General features: G+C 37.2%; 1 protein-coding gene across 2 annotated transcripts in view; it reads right to left on the bottom strand.

The window, feature by feature from the left end:
* Positions 1–23,389, bottom strand: part of gpsm1b (G protein signaling modulator 1b) — a 31,836-nt gene extending 8,447 nt beyond the window's left edge. Inside the window, exons 1-13 of one of the 2 annotated variants that reach the window (XM_008424393.3) lie at positions 23,116–23,389; positions 14,365–14,586; positions 13,153–13,288; positions 12,860–13,002; positions 11,517–11,640; positions 10,471–10,586; positions 10,153–10,308; positions 9,384–9,492; positions 9,163–9,277; positions 7,446–7,516; positions 7,160–7,330; positions 564–720; positions 232–437 (exon numbers count right to left, since the gene is read on the bottom strand). In XM_008424393.3, the coding sequence (XP_008422615.1) occupies positions 232–437; positions 564–720; positions 7,160–7,330; positions 7,446–7,516; positions 9,163–9,277; positions 9,384–9,492; positions 10,153–10,308; positions 10,471–10,586; positions 11,517–11,640; positions 12,860–13,002; positions 13,153–13,288; positions 14,365–14,586; positions 23,116–23,177 (1,788 nt within the window). In that variant the 5' untranslated portion in view covers positions 23,178–23,389. Of the gene's footprint in view, positions 1–231; positions 438–563; positions 721–7,159; positions 7,331–7,445; positions 7,517–9,162; positions 9,278–9,383; positions 9,493–10,152; positions 10,309–10,470; positions 10,587–11,516; positions 11,641–12,859; positions 13,003–13,152; positions 13,289–14,364; positions 14,587–15,960; positions 16,160–23,115 lie in introns of those variants that run through there. The other variant, XM_008424392.3, reaches the window with a different exon arrangement.
* Between the last annotated feature and the right edge of the window lie 789 nt (positions 23,390–24,178).

Raw genomic sequence — 24,178 nt, 5'->3', positions numbered from 1 at the left:
TGAGTTGGACCAGTTTTTCTTATTTAGTGCCCAAGGATGACATTTGTTGTAAATTGGCAGTAAATAAAAAATAATAATAATTTTGTTATTTTTCCAACTTATCCAGATTTGGAAAATTAGACATTCCAGTTTAGCAGTTTTATGATTGCACAGGAACCCTGATGTCTTTAATGTGTTTCAGCATTCTATGACAATTTAACTTTAGCATTTGTATAAGAATGGGGTTCTGACCTGGCACTTAATAAGCATGTTGAAGAAATCGTCGCTGGGTTCTTGATGATCTCCCTCACCAACCAGATGTCCCAGGTTGTTCTGAGTAATCCTAAGGCCCGGGAGGTTTCCAACACTAACACGCTGATCATCAAGGCGGCGACTCTGAGAGCTAGCAATCAAGTCAAACAGCTCCTCAGTCTGGGGGGATGTGGTAATTGCAGGATCTATAAAAGATTACACAAAACAGAGAAATTACTTCCTAATGTGACGTTTTAAGTTGATTAGCTTTTCCCCCCCAGGTGCACATTGGTCCTAAAACTCAAAATATGAAGAAAAAAAAATTTACTGACCTATCATCTCATTTAGGGATGTGTTGGCAGCACCTTCTGTGTTATCTCCGTTCTGCGTTTCATCAAGATGGCAGCGCTGGTCGTCCATGCGGCTGCTCTGGAACTTACTGAGAAGGTCAAAGAAGCAGTCTTCATCGGAGGGGTCGCGGCCCAGTTTCTGAAAAGAAAAAATGACTACACTCTTAATCATGTGTTTTCATTCTTCTGAACCACCAGATGAACTACATTTTACGAGTAAATAAAATAATCCTTAAGTGTTTTCATAATAGCAAAATAAACTATTCTCACAATTCTCTTTTTTGATAAAAACGCCTATTGCCTATAGCCCACTGGATGTCGGACAATGCAAAAAGAGAACATATGCATGGATCAAAATAAAGAAAATATCAAGAGACATACAGTAGATGTAGTTGCAAAGAAAGTCACTACAAATTTAAAATTCTTAATTGTCTTTAAATGTGCCATGCGCCTTATAGCCCGGTGCAGCTTTTCTGCAGATTTTTCTTCAGCCATCAGGGGGCTCTTTAGCAGGAAGTGAATCATGGGAAGTCAAAATTGGAAATCAAAGAAGAACGCGCTAATTTTCATTTAGAACAAGCACATGCTAGCAGCAGGCACGACGGAGAAATGTTTTCAAACTCATATGATGCAGCTTCTAAGTTGAGGAGTATCGATCAGGCAGTACAGGAGGGAAATAAAGCCGCTGCACGTAAACTCGGCGTGAACAACACCGGATTTGGAGACAGAGAACTGCGTCCTTAATATATCCAGCAGTTATTAGGACGCAGCCCTCTGCTGCCCTATGCTGGGTCCTTATGGGAAACAGAGAGCGGCAGAGATACCAGCAGCCTGTAGCCCGGTGCGGCTGATATATGTAAGTTTCCAGAGGGTGGGTGGGCTTCAAAAAATGTGAAGGTACGGTTTATAGTATGGTGTGCTCATAGTCCGGAAAATACGGTAATTGGTCTTAAAATATTTTTTGAAAACTAATTAATTATCTGCAAATAATGCCATCTTTGAGTGTCTTTGCCGTAGCAGTGACTAGTGGCGTAATCATGTAATTCTATCCCCACTAGATGGCAGTAGGTACAGAGCATTTTACATTAAAACAAGAGAATTAGTGATGCATGAATGTTACTACAGTCATGCATCACACGACAGTGTTTCACTGTTCAGGTGTATTTTTGAAGTGGACATGTTAAGTGCAATTTGAAATAAGAAATGTAAAATATAATAAAAATAATTTTTGTGTTTGATTCCTATTCAAGAAACTTTGATAAGAATGACTATATATGTAATATAGGCAGCTACAGAGTATCTTTGTTTACATTTTTGGTTGGTGGTGTGCCTCGTGATTTTTTCAATTAAAACAATGTACCTTGACTCAAAAAAGGTTGAAAAACACTGGCTTAGGTGATCAACACTGATAATATGATGCATGATCTAAAATGACATGCTGACAACTACAATAAATGACATGTTCCTCCCAACATTATGGTGGTGGCAGCAAATACTGATGGATTAACCAGATGGATAAATTTAGTAAGAATAAGGATGAGGTACTTGCTGGATGACTCAACAGTGCAGAGAAAGTGGGGCTTGGGTAAGTAACTGATGAAAAAATGTAACCAAAGTATCTATCCATCCATCCATCTTCTTTACACCCTTGTCCCTTGGTGGGGTCAGGAGGGTTGCTGGTGCCTATCTCCAGCTGGCGTTCCGGGCGAGGGGTGGGGTCACCCTGGACAGGTCGCCAGTTTGTTGCAGGGCAACACAGGGACACACAACCATGCACACACACACTCACACCTAGGAACAATTTGGCAGACCAATTAACCTAACAGACATGTTTTTGGACTGTGGGAGGAAACTGGAGTACATGGAGAGAACCCACGCATGCACAGGGAGAGCATGCAAACTCCATGCAGAAGGAACGGGGCTGGGAATCGAACCCAGAACCTTCTTGCTGCAAGGCAACAGCTCTACCAACTGCGCCACTGTGCAGCCCACTAAAGTATCTAATATTACAATATTCTATTATTTTTAACATATAAGTGCTGTGATGTCAGTTTTACTCTTAATTTCAAACTCTTTTTTTTCCCTAAAATTTGTTAATTTTTTTATTTTTTTTTAAAGTAGTAATTCCAATCTCAAAAACAGCAGTTGTAGCACAAATCATGGCACAAGTGCTTATTAAAGTACAGAAACTGCCCAAGGATTGGCCGCTTCACTTCAAAATTAGCATGTCATTACATGGTCTACAACGCTGCTAGGACTGTGTAGTTTCCAACTTATGCCTTTGTGTTTCCTGCGTTTTCCATCTATTTTGTGATTTCCAAAGGCATAGCTTACTGTTAGTCACACATCTGTGTCAAAAATGCAAACAGATATCCTGCTACCCTTTTTACAATGTATAAAAACTCCAAGTAAAGTGAAACATCTTACCAGCAGCAGGTTGTTGTCTAGCCTTTATCTCGCATTCCACTCTTTCTGAATCACTCTGTTCACATGTCTGGCTCACACCTCTTTCTTCTCTGCCATCGCCTAAGACACGATATTCTTCCCTTTGCTAAACACAACCACTAGCCTCTGATTTCTTCGACTCTGCTAGTCCGCTATTCCAGGCCTCTTTTAAGCTGCATACTACCTTGTCCTCTCCGGTCTCTCAGTTTCTCTCTCCCTCTCTCACTCTCTTTCTCCCTCTATGTAGATCTCTGGCAGGCCATTTTTGTCCTGTTCACCCACTGTGGGAAAACAACTCATTATGGGAAGCTAAGCGTTTGACCCTGTGGGGAGGGTACCAGTTCTCCGATCAAGGTCACATTATCAGCTGAGAGGCAGAGCTGTGGGGGACAAAGCGGGAGGAGGGGAGATGGAGGGTAGAAAGATGTATGCAGGGGGAGTAGTTATGTGAGCAATGCTTGGCAGCAGGCTATTCCAGTAGGGATCAGATGCGCAAAACTGACAAGGATCCAGACATTTTTTGCTTTTCAAAAAGTCTAATCTGGTGTGACTTCTAGTAATTTGTGTCCTGTGTCCTTGGCCCAATGGATTCTCTGTGGATCTAGTCACTTCCTACTTTGTGATGTCCAATTAGTCAAGTAGGCCACAATGGCAGAACAAGAGAAAAGAACATGTGATGATCAAGAGAGAGAGAGAGAAAAGGGGACAGAGAAAAGTAGGGAAAGAAAGCTACAAAAGAATTTGAGAATGTGAATGATAGTTTAGAAAAGAGGCCTTGTCTACGTCAACCCTCACTGTCCAGGCGTAGGACAGGTTGTGTGACGATGCTCCAAATATGCCAACCTCACGCAACTTAACATAGAACCTGTAACTTCAACAGCAAATAAAAACTATGCCTTGGTGACCAACTCCACTCCTTGAGAGCTACCATCCTTCAATTTTTTATTTACACCCCTTTTATAACAAACCTGAATCAAATGAAGGAGTCATTACCGCGCTTCCGCAGAGCTGAATGATGAGTGAGTCAAGCCATTAGTTTTAGGTGGGTTTTGAAAAGATATTTTGCTTTTTGGAAATATTTTTGCTCATAAAAAACAGCTGGTCGTGTTGTTCTGAGAGTGAAAGAGATACTGCATTGGCTGCTTCAATGCAACATGATCCGTTTGGACGCTCTGCTCAGACAGCTGTCTGTATGAAAATGTCATAGTCAAATCAAAGGATTACATTTGTGAAACAGTGAAAAAAAAAATGTCTGTATAAAACATTAACTGGGATATACTGGCACCAAAATTATCAACAAGACACATGAAAACAGAAAAGTAGCATGCTAGCATTAGCTTAGCACTTCAGATGCTTCAGGTGAGAATATTGTCAGCAGTTTGCTAAGCCAGATAAATATTGAGAAATAAGATATACATCCAAACTGTACTTGTATAGTGCTTCATCAAGACCAGACGACCCCCAAAGCGCTTCACACTACATTCAGTCGTTCACTCATCAATGCACACATTCACACTCCCTCAGACTCCAAAAGGGCAGATGTGGCTACAGTCCTGTAGCTTGCCACCATCAGAGACAAAATGCACCGGTGCCTCCAGCCCTCTGACTACAACCAGCAGGCAAAGACAGACAATGCAAGGATTCAAACTGGCAAACCTGATTACAGGACAAACTCCTACCAATGTCCATGTCCAGAACAAATTAAATACAAATTTTTTTTTTTTTTTTTCAAAAAACTTAACTTAGACATTTGGAAGTTTTCTGTCCTAAGAAATTAAAGCAGATCACACAAAATGTATGTCGTTTTTGGAAAAATGTCTCGTAATTGCATGCCTTTTTAAGAGCATTTTGGAAAATAAAAATCCTTTAGGAGAAAATTCATATATTTCTAAAAGAAAAAATGTAAATATCAAAAACAGCATGTAGTGTTACACGTATAATAATTGTGTAAAGGTGTGAAAAAATCTCGAGAGGATTTTAATCGCATCCCATCTCAATGCATAACTTGCCAAAAATGGTCAAAACCTAATAATTCATCATTGTCAAGAGGAAGAAGATTCACATCTAAATGCATTTTATACTCAATTAAGATGAACAATTATGAAGCACACAAGTAATTTCCATGTTTTTCAGTCCTGTCAGCCAAATGATTACAACAATTAATATCATCACATTGGCAGATGATTAGATGCAGCAGGGGTGTGAGGCTCCAGCAGCTGTGACGGAGCACATTCATTAAACATTCTGATTCACAGCAAACTGCTAATTGCTCTTAAACTAGAAGATATTGTTACAATGTTGCCAGCACGTTCATTTCATAATTTCATAATGAACACTTTATAGAAATTAACATTCAAAAAGGTTTACTGCTTTAATATTTCCTTGAAAGAAATTAAACTCAGTCAGTGTCTCTAAGGTCTTTTTGGTGCAACTCCAGAAGAAATCTGAATCTAGTCTTTGCTAATATGAGCCCTCAGTGACTGCAATAATAGTCTGACATATTACAGAGGGCGCCAAGGAACTAAACCCCAATTGGTACACATTTAACACCACATAAAATCTACTAGATTTGTGAATTTAAAATACTTTTTTCCCCTATTATTAGCAAGAACACCAATGAAGCAAGTGTCTTTTTGTGATTTTAAAGTACCAAAGCTTAAAAAAATGTAAAATGAATGTCAAATTAAGCTTAAAATATAAAAATGCTAAATTTGAGCTCAAGCTCGAAATGCACAAAAATTGTCTGATTTTACACCTCAGAGGCCCTAATTTGTGATCAGTTGGTTGGAAACTACAGATCCGATCTTTCTATCTGTGAACACCCCAGACCAAAACGATATCAGGTCAGACTGACAACAATATTCAGTGTGTGGGTGTTATCACCAGAATAAGACTTGGCTATTTTCTATATTTTTTGCATCAGTGGATTGTTCATAAATAAGACAGTGGAAATACAAAGAAGCTCTTCTGTTATCTGATATGCATTAAAGTTCTTTTAATGATAACGAACTTATGGAGACTGATAGAACCACGTGAGCTGTTTAGGTGTCTTTAGTGCTGCACCTACAATGAGATGAAGTTTAGCCCGTGGCTTTAGGAAGTCTGTGTTAAACATTCATTCACAGTGAAACAGTATACAACATTCTGGTGTTTACACCTCTGACCGCATACTCAGCCTATGGCAGAAAACAGTTTTTTAAAAATTGTCCAATAAATAATTAAAGTGCTCAGAAAAAAAAAAGCTTAGAAAACACCAGAAAAATATGAAATTTAATTTGACACCCTTCTCTTTTTCCACTACACACTCTAAGATTAATTTAAAGTGGTAGTAAGTGTAATGAGAGTCCATTTTTATCAGGTCATCCACCCAATCTTTTAAAGATGAAAATATAGCTATGATTATATTATCACTTTAAAACTATAATTGATGTTCCCACATTTTCTGTCTGCATTTGCTCTGCAACAGAGCATTCAATTAAATCTAAGAATTCTAGCCCAGAAGCAAAGCATCAGAAGTTACAGAAATAAGGTGGATACGTGATTAATGATCATTACGGAAAGCTTCCAAAAAGCTACAATAAATTTATGAACAGAAAATTTATAAATTCAAAACACAAGAGTAAATTAATAACTTTCATATCGAGTTGGACACAGCTGATATTTTCTTTGAAAACAAAACATGTATATGTATAAGTGACATTTTAGCATTTTTAAATGCAGCTGAAAAGAAAAAAAAAGGAAACTATAATTAGACTTGTAAAGGAGTGATTAAAATTTGCAGCAACTCATTTCAGATGGATTTAATTTTCTTCAATATAACCTGGATTATTTTAGTGTAATTGAAGATTTTCAGCAAAGCAGAGACCGAAAGATTCAACAGCTTTAAAAAACTGAACTGTTTCAGAGAAATTATTGTCTTACTTCAGTGTAAATCTGTAATTATATTCATATTCACTTCATGGAAATGGTAGTAAAAAAGTACATTTGTTATTGAGAGTTCTTAAAGAAAGACTGGAACCAGATGAAATCGACATCAGCAGGTCAGAGCTTTACAAATGAAGCTGTAGCTAGCATAGCAAATGTGTTTTTTAATCATAATAACATGATAAAACAGTAAAGGTGTGACTACTTACGGACACTGGAGGTGTAACTTGAACAGTGATATCATCGGTGTCAACAGGGGAGTCCAACCAGGGCCTTTCATCAGACGACTGACTGTCCGGGTAGCCTTTTCTTTTACCAGGTTGCGACAGCTGATTCCTGGATCTTCTCTGCATATTTTCCAAGTTTTGGTTGTCACCGTTCTGTAGCAACGCAGCACATCAGAGACGGATAGATGAGCAAGAGTATAAAAAAAAAAACAACAGTAAAAAACAAAACATATTTCAGCAGCAAAACATGTGAGGTTAGACACACCACCTTGTCTGAGGAATACTTCCATAGTTCTACACTGTCCATGCTGTTTCTCTTGGTGATTTTGGGTCTTGCTCCTGCAAAAAAAAAAAAAAAAAAGTTATGTAAATAAATGTTACATGTTCAGATGTGATATTTAGCAACATTAGAGACTCGCACTGTCTTAAATGAACCAACTTGGGCTGAAAGCTGCCATCTGTTTATCTTTTTTCACCCCACTAGACGGTAGTTTCAGCGGTGGTCTCATGATGACCAATGTGGGTATGAGGGCAAACAACCAGGCAGACAAACTAAATAAAGCATCTGTTTGCCAAGCTACGATTCCAAAGCTAGAAATGTCTGAAGTGGGTGTCAGTTTCTACCCTGAGGTGGGTTCATGAATGCAGACACTATACAGACCAGGAGGACTGAAGACATTTCTCAGCTTCTTTTTTTTTAGGATGCTCAAATGCCCAAATTTGCGAACTGCTGAATCATTTGATTTGATATGGAAAGTTATCTTTAGCCTCAGTTCAGACATAACACAGACACTGCTTTAAGTTGGTTTTAAACTTCATGTAACCAATTTGTGTACATTGAGGTTAACTGAAAAACTAAAAGGGGATGACATAAAATATTGAGTGAAACATGTTTTAGAACAGTTTTAAATGTCATCTTCTCCTAATTTTATTTGGTTTGCCAAAAGAATTTACAATGATCACAAAAGTTTGCTTAGCCACAGAATAAACTTATTTTTTTAATACATTTTCAAGACACATTGGCTTCTCTAACTAAAAGGATCATGCCATTAAATTTCCTACTTGAGCAAATCGCTTGATCCACGCTTCAAAATTAGAAAAGCAAAGATGCACCAAAAACAAATTGTTTACTAGAATTAAATGATTTTCAGTTTCATCCCTTACTGCTCAACAGTCAGAAACTCAAAAATCCTACATTTCTACAATTACTGAACACACAATACACAAGTACAACACTTTTGAGGGAAGAACTTGTTATTGTAGAAAAAAGACTCAGCAGGTTTTGTTTTGTAAGGTGTTTAAAATAAACAATTTAATATACAACAGTATTTTTTATGACATATTGAGAGATTGCTTCAGTTTATTTGGGCTACTTAGGCAGAACTTTTGGCCAGTAAGAGGAAGGTTGAATGTAATGCAGACGAAAAGTGTTTTATTGTTTTTTTTTTTACCTTTAACCTCTGTCATGGAACACAATACTTTTGGAAATGTTGGTAGCCTATTAGAAATATCAGCTGAAATATGGCTCTACATTCTTAAGGTAAATCATATGGAAATTACTGTTTTAGTAAAATCAGCCTTGCTAAACATCAAAAAAGATGCTGAAGATTATGTTTTAGGGACCGCTTTAACGCACAGGGCATGAAACAAGCAATGCTCTTATCATAAATAATTACTGCTAAAAGCAATAACAGGCTAGAAAAAGAAACATTTACAGTGCTCTTCTCAAAATGACTTATATTATGCTTGTGAAATAGAAATTTGTGCCAGCAGGTTGGGATACAGAGGTCAAGATAAAAAATTCTGATTAGAGCACTTAAAAGGACTGAACCTCATTACAAAAATACATGTTATAATAAAAATGTTTAGCTCAACTTAAAGACTCGGCCACTAAAACATACACTTGCCTTAAATCTGTGAAAATTACTTGAAAAACCAATAGACGTCCATATTTCTTAAAAAGCAGTCTACTTCCTGGGTGTTACCTTGCATCTCAAACTCCGAACTGGAGGGAGAAAGATCACTTTCATCGACTCCCAAAGCCTCCATCAGCTGCTCCACATTCATCCTGGCTGTTAGCTCCCCGTTTCTGTCTCCAATCTGAGGATAACAAAGAGGCAATAAGACAGAGGTAAACAGATGGGGTTAGAGAAAATGGCTTCACACCGGACTGCATTGGATTGCTGAGATTTTTAAAATGTCCTACTTCTTTAGAGATGTCCAGGTGTTTTCGGGCATAGTGGAGGGCTTGTTTGTGGTTTCCCAAAGACACGTATGCATTTCCTAGGCTCCAGCAGGCACGACCCTCGCCAACTCTATGAAAAACAAAACCAACACAAACTACTCAATCATAGTCAAGTTAAGCATTTTTGTTAATAATCATGACCTGTTTTTGTGGTATTGGACATTTGACAAACACTGAATATTACTTCAGCAAAAAATAAAAAATAAAAAAATGTCCAACATCTGCCATGCCTGTTTAGTCCATTACTTGATCTTGCCACTTTGCACTAAATTACATAAAAGTTGGAAATGCCTCAAGACCATTCTAATTGTTGCTGTCCAGTCTATTAAATAAAAAAAAAAAGAAAATCAAAGTGATGGGTCTAAACAGGACATTTTTTTTTTCACAACCACATGTGGCGAGGAATGAAATTGAACCAGCAGCAGACCCAATGAGATCCAGACAGACATGTCTGAAAAAGTACTTTTGTCTTGTTTGCATTTTCAACACTGCAAACTGTGAGTCGATTTGCTTTTAGTAGCCAGGTCCCATAAAAACACCACTTAACAAAAAACAAAAAGAAACAAACAAACATGACACACTGACTTCCTTTGTGTGGATCTTTGGTTGTTGGTATTATGTTTACTGTTTATTAATGTGATAATATGAGATCCTGCTGTTGTTGATCCTTTAGTTATATGGAGAATCCCAATAAATCCATTCATGACACCAGGTACATCTTGTACTCTACCTGTCATTGAGCTCCTGGGCTATGCACAGATGTTTCAGGTGGTAGTCTATAGCCCTCTCATATTGTTGCAGTAGTGTGTAAGTGTTTCCCAAACTGTAGCAAGCTTGAGCCTCCATCACTTGGTCCCTCAGCTGCCGGGACAGCTGCAAAGTTTTTCTAAGATGGGAAACAAGAGAATAGGTAAGGAAAAAAAACACGACTGAAGAGGTGGATAGATAGAAATCCTTTAGCTTTTAATGGGTTGGGACATGCATCGGGATTAACCCAGATTCACTTTGATGTCCCTCCACTAGATGTCAGACTGCAGTCTTTCTTCACCTGTAATATTCAGTGGCTGTGTTGAACTGTCCCAGGAATATCAGGGCATTGCCAAGATTGCTGTAAGCTCGACGTTCAGCTGCTTTGTCCCCAAACTCCTTGGCGATGGATAGCCGCTGTAAATGACAGAACAACAAGCTCAAAAACCATTTTTCAACACTTTGCATTTCATCTTACCAATATTAAAACATTTAGTTTTAATATTGTTATTGGCTTTAGCCATACGTTATTGGCTTTATTTGATCACATTTTTTTTCATAGAGCATACACAAGTAAAAGTAGCTCAACTGTTAAGCTATGCTGGGCCTCTTTCTTTTACCTAAAAAAGGGGTTTCTGCAGCACTAGTGGATCAAATCACCCCTTTATTTCCTTTTACAGGCACCATGTTCTGCTCTGTTGCATCCTGATAGATTTGTAATAGGAAAGGCGGGCTTCTCACAAAAGAAAAGAAAAGGTTTCAAATGATGAGTGACATGAAAACAAGACGAGTTACTGAGCTACACTTTTCAATGAATCATCACAAAACCAATTTTCTTCTTGTTTCAGTAAGCAGAACACTTTCTGCATGCTAAGGCAGATTTTGCTACGCAGGACAAAATGCATTCAGTTTAGTCTTACCCTTGCATTTTGCTTCAAGAAAAGCACATATGTAAATGATAACTTTAAAAGAAATTACACAAATGTCAGTCCTCTCCTCCTCCTAGATGAACTGCTGAGCCAAAGTATTTTGCAAGTAAAATTGTAGTCAACCTGACATTTAAACAAGACAAAGTCCTATGAGAAACGTCTCTCAGCAGAGACAAAACTCATACTGCATTGTTTGTCTCGCAGTAAAATCTGATACCATCTGTTTCATAGAAGGACCAAATACATTCCTGGAACATAAAAAGATATAATATCAACAAAAGACTAAAACACATTTTTAGATATTAATCTCCTCCTTCCCATGGAAGAAACTGAAATCCCAGAGCGTAACTAAACCTGCTACTGTTTCAACGTATGTGGCAGACAACTCATGGTGGGGTCCTCTGAGTTGACCTCTCACCTGACGGTGAAACTTAATAGCTTCAACAAAGTTCCCCAGCAGGTAGTGGGTATTTCCAAGGTTTCCATACGCTCTCCCCTGAGCTGCTCGATCGCCAAGTTCTTTCACCAAGCACAAGTTCATCCTGCAGTAACAAGAGTAACCATTAGTAAAATGATTGAAAAGACATTTATCAGGTAATATCTTAAGTGTCCTTTAAATTTTTATACCGTTTGTTTTCACATGTACTAGAATGTTAATCTACACAGTTGAAACCAAATATTTACAAAAACTGTAGAGGAAAAACAAGCTTTTTTCTCCTCACAATCTTGCATGAAAAAAACATAACATAAGTCTAGATTATTTAGGGTTATAAACATTATTTCTATCGACTAAAAAACAGTACAGTAATGGGAAAACATTTTTTTCCCAAGATTTTTTGTTTTGCTCAAATTTAAAAATGTATATTGGCCTTTAAGCTATAAGACTAAGAAAATAAAATGCTCTGGATAAAGAATAATTTTAGTGGTTTTTCCCTTTTACTTATAGAGGCATTAAAGCCTCTAAGTTATCCCTTTAATTTCTCCCTTTAACTTTTTACCTGTTTTTTTTTCCCATTTTATTTCCTTGCATTTTTTTTTCTTTCTTTGTTTTACATGTTCATGTCTATTTTTACATCATGCATCTCTGCCTCGTTATGCAAATGAGGATGGATTCTGTCGGACAGCTTCAACTTCTGTCTATTGGTTGGTTCTCATTACACCTTGCAGCTCCTCAATTGATGTTGTGGGTTCATTTATGATATCCATGAGATCATAAATTCATGGATATCCTTCACAATCTATACTTATCTAAACAGGTAAGAGATTTTCTTTAGGGGGGAGTGACACTGTGGAGTATTTATGAACATTCAGTATGTAGCTAGAACTACTTGGACTTTTGCATAAGATGATAATTTACATCATCATTTTAGAACATTTACACTGAAGGCCACTTTGTTTCTCCAGCCACTAATTTATTACATGTAAACTATATATAGTAAACAGAAAATATTATTTTTAATAAAATTTTGTAACAGTTCATGTATTTTTTTTATTTTTTAAACAATTACTCATAATTATATTAGATAGCTTAACATGTTTTAATTCTGAAAGCTTTTGCCTTTTCTGCTTTATATCGAAAACATAATTTAAAAAAAGCCCAAAGTGTATCCAACATGAGGCAAGACGTGTGTACAACTCTTAGTCCTCAGTTGTTTTTCAAACAAACGGTACTACCTACTACCTTTTAAGCTCAATAACAAAAAACAAATATATGCAATAATGCAAAACTATAATTGGATACGTTATACAATTAATACATACTCGTAAAAGCCTGTAGCCTTCTGCAGTGTCTCTCTGACATCAGAGGGCAGCTCGCCTGGCTCCTGGGTGCAGCCCCACAGCTGCTGTTTGCCCTTTGCATGAAACACGTTTCCAATGTTGTACAGCGCTCTCGCTTCTCCAACCTGCAGCATTACAGTAAAAAGAGACAAGTTGGATCATGAAGCATATGATCCTGAATACTGTGCTTGTTTAAGTCATTTTCATTATAGTGCAAGACGGGTTAATTGTGTTTATGCATCTCTGTTAATCAGTATACGGTTGCAACACTTTACCTTGTCGCTCTGCTCTTGAGAAATATCCAGGTGTCTTTGGCAGCAGACAACAGCCTCGTCGAAACGCCCCAACACTTTTAAAGTGTTACCAAGGTTACCGCTAGCTTTTCCTTCTCCAATTCTGTCACCTATCGTTCTGAGAAAATTAAAAACACATTTCTACATTCGCAATCTGGAACAAAAAAAAACTTTCGGATGTTAATCAGCAAGTCGAATAATTAGTATTAAGGTATTAAAATGCAGTTCATTAGACATGTTGTATGGTATGTATGCAGTTTATCTGCTTAATTCAGGGACCAAGTCCCAGTACTCCCCAGTGAGACTGTAATGTAACAAGGTAAATCTCCCAGGGGTGTTTAATCACTTCCCTGCTGAAGTACCAGCTGCACTCACTGTAGGAGACCAGATTACTAACGAGCTAAATATCCTGCTTGTAGTCAACTTTTACTATAAAATATTCCTCATGGTCTGACTCAAAGTCAATAACTTAGATTTTCTTATTCTCTGCTCGTGTCCAACTGTGCAATAAAAATCTGTAAAAAGAGTGACCCGAGTTCACCTCAGGCTGGAGAAATTCTGTATGCAATGTACTATGGATTCTCTCACTTCTTGGTCTGTTTCTAGGAAAAATAAATTAAATAATAACACAGCGAAAGGAAGGAAGGAAGGTGAAGAAAGCAAAAAGCAAGGACAGGAGGGAGGGGAGGATGCAATGAAGGAAGAGAAGGAAGAAATGTGAAGAAATAAAGATGCAAAGGGAAGAAAAAATAAGGAAGAATGCAGGGACAAAGAAAGGACACAAGGTAAAGTCTGGAAATGAGCATGATTTTCCTTAATGTTATTTTCCTTTTCTATATTTATTTATATCTTAAAAATACTGAATTCATGTTTCATATGCAGTAACCCTGAGAGCGTAAACATCTATAGGCCAGTAATTAGCACAACAATCTCAACGATGAAACTGATCGGCTGACCCTTTCGCCACCTTTCACTCTCCTTCTTTGTATCGAATGTAGATGTCTGCACATATAGCATCTATAAATGTATATGTGACTTACAATTATAATTACTGAAGTACAAATGTTTACACTTTTTATAAAAAAACTACACTGTGTTGCATACTTTAAAATGTGTTCATTATGTTAGTAATATACCAAAAGCATATTTGCGTTCAGCTAAAGCAACTGTAAATGTAAGTAACTGACTGTTCACCTGGCCAGGGTTAGGTCATGTCTGTGGTATTCCAGGGCTTTTCCATACTCCTTGAGGTAGAAGTAGGCATTGCCAAGCTGGCTGTAGATGGCACTGAGGGTCTTCAGGTCTTCTGTGCCGACTTGCACGGCTGCTTCAAAGAACGCTGTTCCTCCTTTAAAGTCTCCCGCCTTGCACAGCCGCTCACCTTCCAAGGCCAACTCCAAACAAGAGGCCTCCATTCTGAAAGACAGAAACAAGTCAGATATCAGCTCAAATGTACCTGGTCTACACTATGCAGCCCATGACCATTTACAGTAACACAGATGCTACTGAAGTGGAGGTGCAACATCTTAAGCTGGTAGTATCACTATGACAACAGGTTCTGTAGTCATTTCTGTGGACTGTTGCCTTAGCAACTGTCTAAGCTGAACCCCCATGAGAAGATGCTGCACTTTTCACTCATCAGTGTTTGCATCAGTTTGCCTTCTGGAGCAACACAACCCTCCTTCAGAGACACAGCAAATGGAATTGAAAGCATCCTTGTTTTCTACTTTGAGCAACACATTAGAGCTTAAAAGACCTTAAAAGGTCAACTTTCCTTGCAATATCAATGTGTGCAAAATCGCAATTGTAAAATGCTACTGAGAGAACTATTACTTGTTTGGCTTTTACACTTCAAGTTCCATGTTTTTTGATTATGACTGTCAGTTTGGCCACGTGTAGGAACTTTTCCATGCTTTGATTCTGACATCTCATTCAGATTCTAATGCTAATATTCAGTACATGCAAATATTGTAAAGATGAGAAAAGAAGTAGACCGGTGGAGCACCAGCAGCATACTTAACATCCAAAAGCCATTTCATGTTCTCCATTATTTTTGAGCCCTACTTGGCCTATCGGCAAGTCAAATTAACAAGTTGATATTCTTTCATGGTTCCTACAGCAAAGTAATGTTAGACTTTACTCCCAAAAAAAGGTATGTTTTGTTTTTAAGTTATTTTAATAGGATTCCAGAAAAAGTACTGAAGATTATTTTCAGGCTGTATGAAGCACAGAGTTGCTGAACAATGTCTGAAAAGAGGCTTTTACACTATTCCCTCACTTGTAAGAGAGACAGATGATTTTATATAAATGTAAATAAAAGGAAGGGTAATGCCTTTTTTTTATTTGACAGAATATTTGCTGCTTTTCAGTTTTACATAAAAGTGATTGCAACTTTATGATGGTATGTTTACAACTCGAGTTCACAGCTTGAGAATCTCGTATCAGACAACATCTAATCCAGAATTTATAGGAAACTTTTCAGTTTCGCTGTATCCCTAAATGGATATAGCGTTGAATACAGAGTTAGGCGGTGGATGTCCTTGAATTTGATCCGTTTTCCAAAAAGCCTTATTCTAAAGAAGAGAACAAGGATGTTTGAAGGATGTCTGAATATTCAGTCCATGGTTCCTACACTAAATTTATGACTCAGTTTTGCATTAATATTAATTTGCATAAACATCATTATCCGATTAAATTTCTCTACTTGTCCAAATAATAAATCACAGTGCTAGATGTGATTCGAAATCTTACATCAAAGTGCTAAAATGACCCCATCCACATAAACAGCACCTGTGTTTTTGCTTTGTTCGCATCTTATCCACATACACCTGGAGCTCCAAGTGCAAAGGCTTTAGCATAGACTGTGGTCGGGGTCCATGGTGGACAAGTCTGCACACGGCTCTCTCTGCTCCAGTCAGAGGACACGGCTCCATTGTGATGAGAGTAATGTTTAAGAAAATTTCCAACTAAAAAATGTAAAACATCAGGGTTTTTTTGTTTGTTTTTTTTACACAAAGTTAATTTTCCAAAACTGAAAGAAGAAAAACAAAAGCACCAGCTGTCCTTCCATACAAATCCCACAGAGCCTCAAATTGCTCCACCAAAATCCAGAAAGCTGGAAAATGTCCAGCAATGCGCAGACATTCAAACTGAAAGTCATGCCCACAATCCAAGAACAATCAACAATAACATCCACTTTAGAAATCTTGATGCCTGTTCTAAAAAAAGACTCAGTAGCTCCATTTTTAAGCCAAAACAGTCAAAAGAGAATTGTTTCAAATTCGACAAAAAAATTAGCACCAAGATATGGATTGCAAAAAATAATATGAAACACTCTTCAGAAGTCTTCAAAAAGGATTCATTTTGTCTATTGAAAGAATCTCCTGGTGTTCTTTCTGCCGTTACTATGCATAACCAATATGAGTCCTCCCCTTTTCCTCTTCATCTTAACACAGAAAATGTTCCAGGTTACAGCAGAGATGCGCTCAGTTACACTACAGCATTACTTTTAAACTTGCCCGCTGTTCCGCTCAGAAAGAGAGAAAAGGAATGAGAGGAACACGACTAATCCAGTGACCTGCACCTTCTTACTAGAGTTCAGTGAAGTGAGTGGCCCACAGTAATCCACCCATCTGCTGACCCGAGCACAAAGATAATTAGGTCAACAGCAAAGACGGACTATTAAGGCCTAAGGACCAATTGAATGAATACACTGTGGCAAAATAAACACAAATGTAAGGATGTCATCAGGGTTAATGTAGAAAAAGTTTAATCGGAGACAACATTATGACAAAACCTACTGTTCTACACATCAGGTCAGAAGAAACTCAGAATAAAACTACCATAACATTGCAAGGCTTACAGCGAAACTGTCAGAATTACACAAAAAGCGAAATAAAATATGGGATAAATAATGGAAATCCGACTGGCTTACCTTGAGAAAACTTCAAATTGTTATAACTTTTGCTGCAGGCAGAGGGAGCGAACAACTGATTTTGCTTAATCAACATTTTAACCAACTCACTATAAGATTCTAAGAAAAAGCAGCATTAGCATAACATTACTACAGCAGCCCTAATAAGTGGTAAATTATCCATTTAACTTCTCAACTAATACACACCACAGTGCAGGACTCTATAATTCAATCAAAAGCTCAATAGTCTACCTTTCTCATACTAATGGTGTACCTCTGAGGTTATAGTACCGAGTCCTTCACTGTGTGTCGCACTTGAATGTCCATCTATTATCAAGTCTTTCCTCCATTTTAGGGCTAAAAAGCAACTAGTTGCTGCTACATGTTTTATACGAACATGCAATCTTTGGGCATGTTTGGACACCTGTTACAAAGCATTAGTCACTCCGCTCTGTTCACCATGGAGCTCCAGGACTTATCACCAATCTCACAGCTTTAACTAACGTGTTGCATGTTCAGGTTCGATATATTCTCCAGCGATTTCCAGTTTACAAGGCTATTACATAATACATCAACTTCAGTTGCACAAAACATTATCAGTATCAGAGATTTTTTGAGAAGTAGTAATTTCAGTTTACTGCTCAATTCTTTTGAATCAACTGCAAACTGATCTGAAACGGAAGAAGCTAGTCTCAATTAATTAATTTAAGGCATGTGATATTGGATGCTAGTGTTTTACATGATTGAAACCATGTACTGCTGTGAGTCTCGGCCAGGGAATCCTTGTGAGAGTGATTGTAAATCTCAATGGGATATTCCTCAAAGGTAAAAAAATAAATAAATAAAAAAGCTCTCTGTGCATTCAACGCCCTTTGTCCTAATATGTGCAATGTACAAAATGAGACTGGCTGACCACATGTATGTGTTTTGATGCCATTGTGTTTTTTTTCTTAATTAGAAACATTCAGTAATAAAATGCAACAGCATTATTTAATCAAACTGAATCAAACTGAATATCAGGGTGTACTAGATTAAAACAATGTCGCACCAGATTCAGGCTTCACAGGTAACATTGGAACGTCACTTTTATTACAAAGACAAGGTTAAAAAAATAATGTGCTTAGAAATTATTAAATAAGTTGACGGCAATAAAAAAGTCTTTAGTGTGGAAATTATGCAGATCAGATTGCCACGGCGGGGAACAGTCCTCAAAAATGTGCAAAGTCCAATTCTAAGAACACCAAAAATAGTAAAACAAATATTTTTACTAGTTGGAAAACTGGCGGAACTCTTACATGGATACTCTGAGGCTCTGAAATTAAAATTCCAGTAAGAAAAACAGATGGCAACACTTCACAAAAAAAATTAAGTATGCTCACAAAAGCCTTGATTGCATCAAGGCTACAAGAACAAAATAGAAGATGCAGCAGGAATTAGCAGCCGTAGCTTAAGGGAGGAAAGCCACAAGGCCAATGAAAGAACATAATGTTACAAAAGAACACATTTTTTTTTAAAAACCCAGTCTAGTCTCTTCTATGCAAGAAACAAAAATCAAGTTAGTTGGCAAAGAAGTTTAAACTTTTCTGATGGTGGCTTTTTTTTTCCAAATGAAGCAAGAACTCAAATATTCTATAGTGGTTAAACTCTTCAAAAAAAAAAAAAATCTTGCATAACTTTAAGAAATCCAGAGCTAAGAAAGTGAAAAGGCTAAGAAAATCTAGCCTGAATAGATTGTGATGTGATGCCAAGCACTATCCCTCCTGCAGTGAATGGAAAGAATGTAGAAATGAACAAAGGTAGGTTACAGGTAAGAGAACATGGCTGTTGTCAGTTAATAAAAGAGGTTCTCTTTCAGAAAAAGACAAAAATGGAAGAGAAATAATTCATCTCAAACACAACTAAATAATAAAATATCTAAATAAAAAAATAAAAACACTAACTGACCTCATGATGGAAAAAATAACATCAAAGACAAAACAAAAGCAACAGAAAGACCAAAATCACTGTGAAACACATACACAGATTTATGAGCACATAAAAAAGAAAGAAGTTAAGACAACAAAACATTGACCAATTTCTTTGTTCTCTATGGCAGGACTTTATTGGCTTTCAGTCTTTGTAGTTTGAGTTACATCAGATAAGCAGAAAACTCTCCCCTTTTTCTCCTCTAATGAACACTTAAAAGTGAGCTTTTGTGTCACACAATATGTCTGTAAACCTTCCAAAAGACAGAACAAAATTGCTTGTGAAAGAAGCTGGTTAGAGGCAAGTCTGTGAATGTTGCCCAGTCAAAAAGCAAATCCCCTTGTAAAGGCTACATAGTCAGTTTATCACCAAACTAAAAATAGTGTCTCTCATAGTAAGTTTAAGAGGACACTTTGGTTCTTAATTATTGTATTTTTTTTATAAAAATGCCTCAATCATTAAAATGTTCATGTTTTATTACCATACCAGGCAGAAATCATTTTACTTTTCAATATGTTTCTAAACAGCAAATTTGTAAAAAGGATACAAATGCAATACAATATGAAGCAATTTCAACCCTACAATTGAGATCTTTTTTTTTTTTTTGGCTGCGCACTTAATTATTTGCATTATTAATCCTGTACACGCTGGTGTATGTCAGCCGTAATGGAGGGTTTGCGATTTGGCAAATCAATTTGAATAACGTTTGTAACACCACTGTAGCATCTGTCAGTTGTAACAAAGTATTAGAAGATCCTTCTGAGAAAATATAGTTCAAGATATCTCTATAAAGACAGTAGTAGACCTATGTTTTAGAGAATACTCAAATTGTCATTTGCACTTAATAAACGGTCTATTTACACCGAATGTTCTTATGATTAACAATTGTATTTTTTTTTTTATCTTTTTCTATTATTTCATCTTAAAAAGCTCCACATAACTCTTGGCATGTCTATGAAACCCTGTGTTCAGAGGAGTAATACAGCCATAATTACAGTCTACCACGGCCAGTTGTCAGGGGAACTAAAGAAAAACTCCAGGAATGTTTTTCCTCACGCAGTATTTTTCTCTCAAAACAGAGCCTCTTTCTTCTTTTCTTCAAATCTCCTGTAAAGGTGCACTTCGCCACCATGTCACTGGGTTTCGTCTCAGCCATGTTTTCAGTGGCTGAATTATTTGGACTAGGATCAAAATATGTCCTTCACATTCCTGAAAGGAAATGATGTAAAAACTAGAAGAAAATCAGTTCTCTCAGGAGTTGTTCCGCAATCTAAAAAGCAGATAAAGTATAAAATTTGAGAGAGGATGTGGTTTAAAACACGGTGATTAAATGTTGATACGTTTAGTAGGAAGCAAGAATGCCAAGCTGTTTTTCCCTCAGCTGTTTGTTTCTCTGAGTGCATTTCTGACCATAAAACATGACATGATTGTATCATTGATTTTTTTATGATGAGACTTTTATTGGCTGCTTGCTTCAGCTTACAATGTTTACTAGAAAAGTAGCCAATACTGAATGTTTAAGGAGTTTAAAGTGTTTTGCATAGCTTAAAATGTTTTGAATGTAACCAAGGATCTCAAGCTCTGGTCTAAGGACCACATGTACTATTTCTGTTCCCTTTAGGGGGAACTCTGTGGAAATTTTGACACCAACCACTTACAAGGTAACGCCGAAGTTTAAACGCTGTTAGAGTTAATAAGCAGACTGCAGCTACAAACAGAAAAATCCCACAAGATGCAAAATATATTGAGAAATCTGAGTATGATTTAAAGTGGTCACCAGTAAATCGAGTAGTTTAAAGCTAGAATACGTACAGCAATTAAAGCAAATACAATTTAAGACTCTTCCTCTTGCAAGCTGGAAAGCCAATCAAAATTATAAATGCATGTGCTCAGATTAAGGCTAAGTGCTATAAGTAACGCAACCCAGCTAATCTTGGACCAACTGCCTCGATCAAAGTTTAAAAAGTTAGGGTTTCAAAACTTATTTATTTATTTATTTTTACTTATTTGGATTAAACCTCCTGTTCTCTCCTTCCCCAACCTGTTGCTGGACACTGCCAGCATTCCTATTTTTTCTTGGTGACAAGACCAACAAACATTGCTATTAATGAAAAACAAAGATGGTGTGATACAGGTAAAGTAACATAACACACCATTCTTAAAGTAACAGTGTATCAACACTAAATCTGGCAAGCTACTAGTAACCTACCAAGTGAAGGCTGAATATCCATAAAGATAATCTGATTGAGAAACTAGTTAATATCACTCTAGTAGAGCTGCTCTTTAAGGACAGGATCTAAAATAGTAAAACTCTGCACAAAAGGCACTTGAAAAAGACAAAATTTAACAAGTGTTCACTGTGCGTTTTTGCTTTTGTATCAAAACAGAAAAAATAAATGCAAACAGTGCCAATAGTTGACATGTTACTATATTTTGTGCCTCATTGTGTGGTATGAAGCACAATAGCTGCCTTTTTTGTTTAAAATACACACAGTTAGATCATGTTGCACATACATCTTTGTTTGATGTTTGCCTATGCATGGTAATATATTATTTTAACTGTGACAATTTCATATTGACCAATGCCTCTTAAAAGTAGTTATATTTCATGAGAGTAAACAATAACAATACATGTAAACTAAAATAGGTTTGGATGTAGTAAGTGTTTGAAATATTTAATGAGGTATTGTTAATAGCATGAAATCTTACAGTCTGTTGCTATTGCTACTGTATATTGCACTCTTTAAAGTTGATGCTTTGATACCATGAGTTATACATGTTGGGTATTTATTTATTTATTTTTATTTTTTTATGTTTTTAACATATTCAGCGAAGGGAAATTAAAATTGCAGTTGATCTTTGAGCCCATAAAGTTTTTGATACCACTGAATTGAAAGTCAATCTTATTTTTTTTATGCTTTCAAAAGGATTGTGTACAGGCTGCGCATTTTAATTACACAGATCGTTTTGCAAAACCAAAATCACATTGTGGCATTGCACTGTTCACTGTCTGCTCCACAGATTAGGCTGCCTGGAATGTTAATTGAGTGTTGACTTGAGATGTGACATTCATAAAAACCTGCAAGGTTGGTGTGTCCCCCTGACAAAATGACACACAAATTATATTTAAGCGTGCTAATCACAGCAATGCTGTTTTCCCCTCTAATTTTACCAGCATAAGGAGGTTGACACATGACCTTTCCACAGTGAGTGTGCACGTATTGTCTGTAGCATCCCAAAACAAGGTTGAGACTTAAATAAGACGATACCAGGAGGATTATTGTTGGCAAACAATGAAAGTCAACATGTTGGACCTCGTTTTTCCCTTAAATCTTAACAGCCATTCACCATTTATCAGGGCTTGTTTTATTACACAGAGGCATGATTATTAAACCCTATGTCTGGGAGTTCGTCTGTGAGACTATACTGATAATTAGAGGCGATATGATTAGCCTAATGGTTGACAGATAGGTAAGTAACTTACAAACACCAAGGACTGGAGGACTAAAGAAACTTCTAGACAAAACGTGCTTATATGCAAAAACTAATGACGTCAAAGGACAGAGAAATATGCAAAACAAGACAAAAAAAAATCCAAAGCCATTTAAGTATATTGGCTTTTTTTTCTTTATTTTTTATTTATTTTTTTTTTTTTTACATAGTCCAGCTAACCCAAAGCCTCATCTAGATGAAGTCCAACCTGTGGACTGTCTGTCTCTGCAACATTCCTCCGACGTCCACATCTTCCAAGGCTCCTCTCAGTCTGTACATTCCAGCCACAGCGGCTCAATGATCCGAGCCAGGAGGGAAGGCTTGGAGCTCAGCTCTGGCTGCAGCTGCTGCAGCTGCTGCTGCTGCTGCTCTGGATGGGTCTTTTTAAACGAGTCGAAAGCTGGCAGGACGAGGTTCCCCCAGACTAGCTCCTCCTTAAGCAAAGCCCTGAGCTGGCAGTTTCTTCTATTCTCCCCTGTGTTTGTGTCCCTAAAACCGCTTTACATCCATGTGGTTTATCGCAAAATAGATTATCAACCCCCTAATATAAATGTATGTCCACCAAGGGTTCTTACCTTGAATGCAGCCTCTTGGTGGCCAAGTCTTGCTCCACACCGTTAGCAGCCGACTGAGCCATGGGAGAGCTGCTAATCTGCCTGACTCCAAACCTGCTTCCTCCCGCTGAAGACCCCGTTACAACCACTTCCTCCAGAGGCAGAGACCTTTTCTTCTTTCTTGAGGCGTGCCGCTCCTCTGCCCCTCCCTCTCTGCCTCTCGTTATTCTCTACGCTTTCTTCATTCACCACAGTAATGGCAGCCTCCACGGAAGTGACTGCCTGTACAAATAAGCTCGAGACGCACGTAGCCCCTCCCCCTCAGCCACGTCACGTGTTGGATAGTTTGCTCACATTTTGCTGTTATGCCGAATTATTCATGGTTTTACCAGCACATTAGATCTATTTAGACAAAACGAAACAAAAACTGTGTATCCAAACGTAATATTCATCAGTAAGTTGTGGCTTAAATCAAACTAGGAATGCCAGAAAATAGCTTTTATATGTTTTCTTTATCATCTGACAGCTTATGGAGACTTATGTTGAGCTCAAAATGCTTAAATCTGAGGGTAGCGCTTTATCCTTCACTACTACTAAAACAATTTGTGTTCTGAAATGTGTGGCAAAGGCAGAGAGCAGGTTGTTAAGGTTATCCCAACAACAAAAATATGTTTTAAAAGCAATTTTTAAAAACATATATTTTACATTCATATTTATATCTTTATTTTTTTCTGTTAATTCTATGTAATCCAGCAGGAAGATTTTTATTACAAACACAACATTCAAACCCAGACACTTTTATCAGAAAGCCTTAGAGATATTATTAATCAAATTAATGAAATGATGTGCTAGCTGGTATGGGTGATGGATAATAATAATGGATAATGTTTTACAGGGATAATGTTACAATCACTCTGCTCTCCTCCCCAGATAGGACTGTGCACCATTTACGTTTGAAGATAGTGTTGCAATTCTAAACCTATCCTGTCTTCAAAAATGAATCAGTGAGAGACATTTTTCCAAAGTTTATTCCAATTGCAACTCCTCAGAGTTTGGAGTGACTTTAATTAAATGTAATCTCTGA

This window comes from Poecilia reticulata, chromosome 12 (assembly GCF_904066995.2).
Source record: "Poecilia reticulata chromosome 12, P_reticulata-male-v2, whole genome shotgun sequence".
NCBI classification, from domain to species: Eukaryota; Metazoa; Chordata; class Actinopteri; order Cyprinodontiformes; family Poeciliidae; genus Poecilia; species Poecilia reticulata.
The sequence above is the reverse complement of the archived record's forward strand: the minus strand, read 5'-3'. Positions and strand labels throughout refer to the sequence as shown.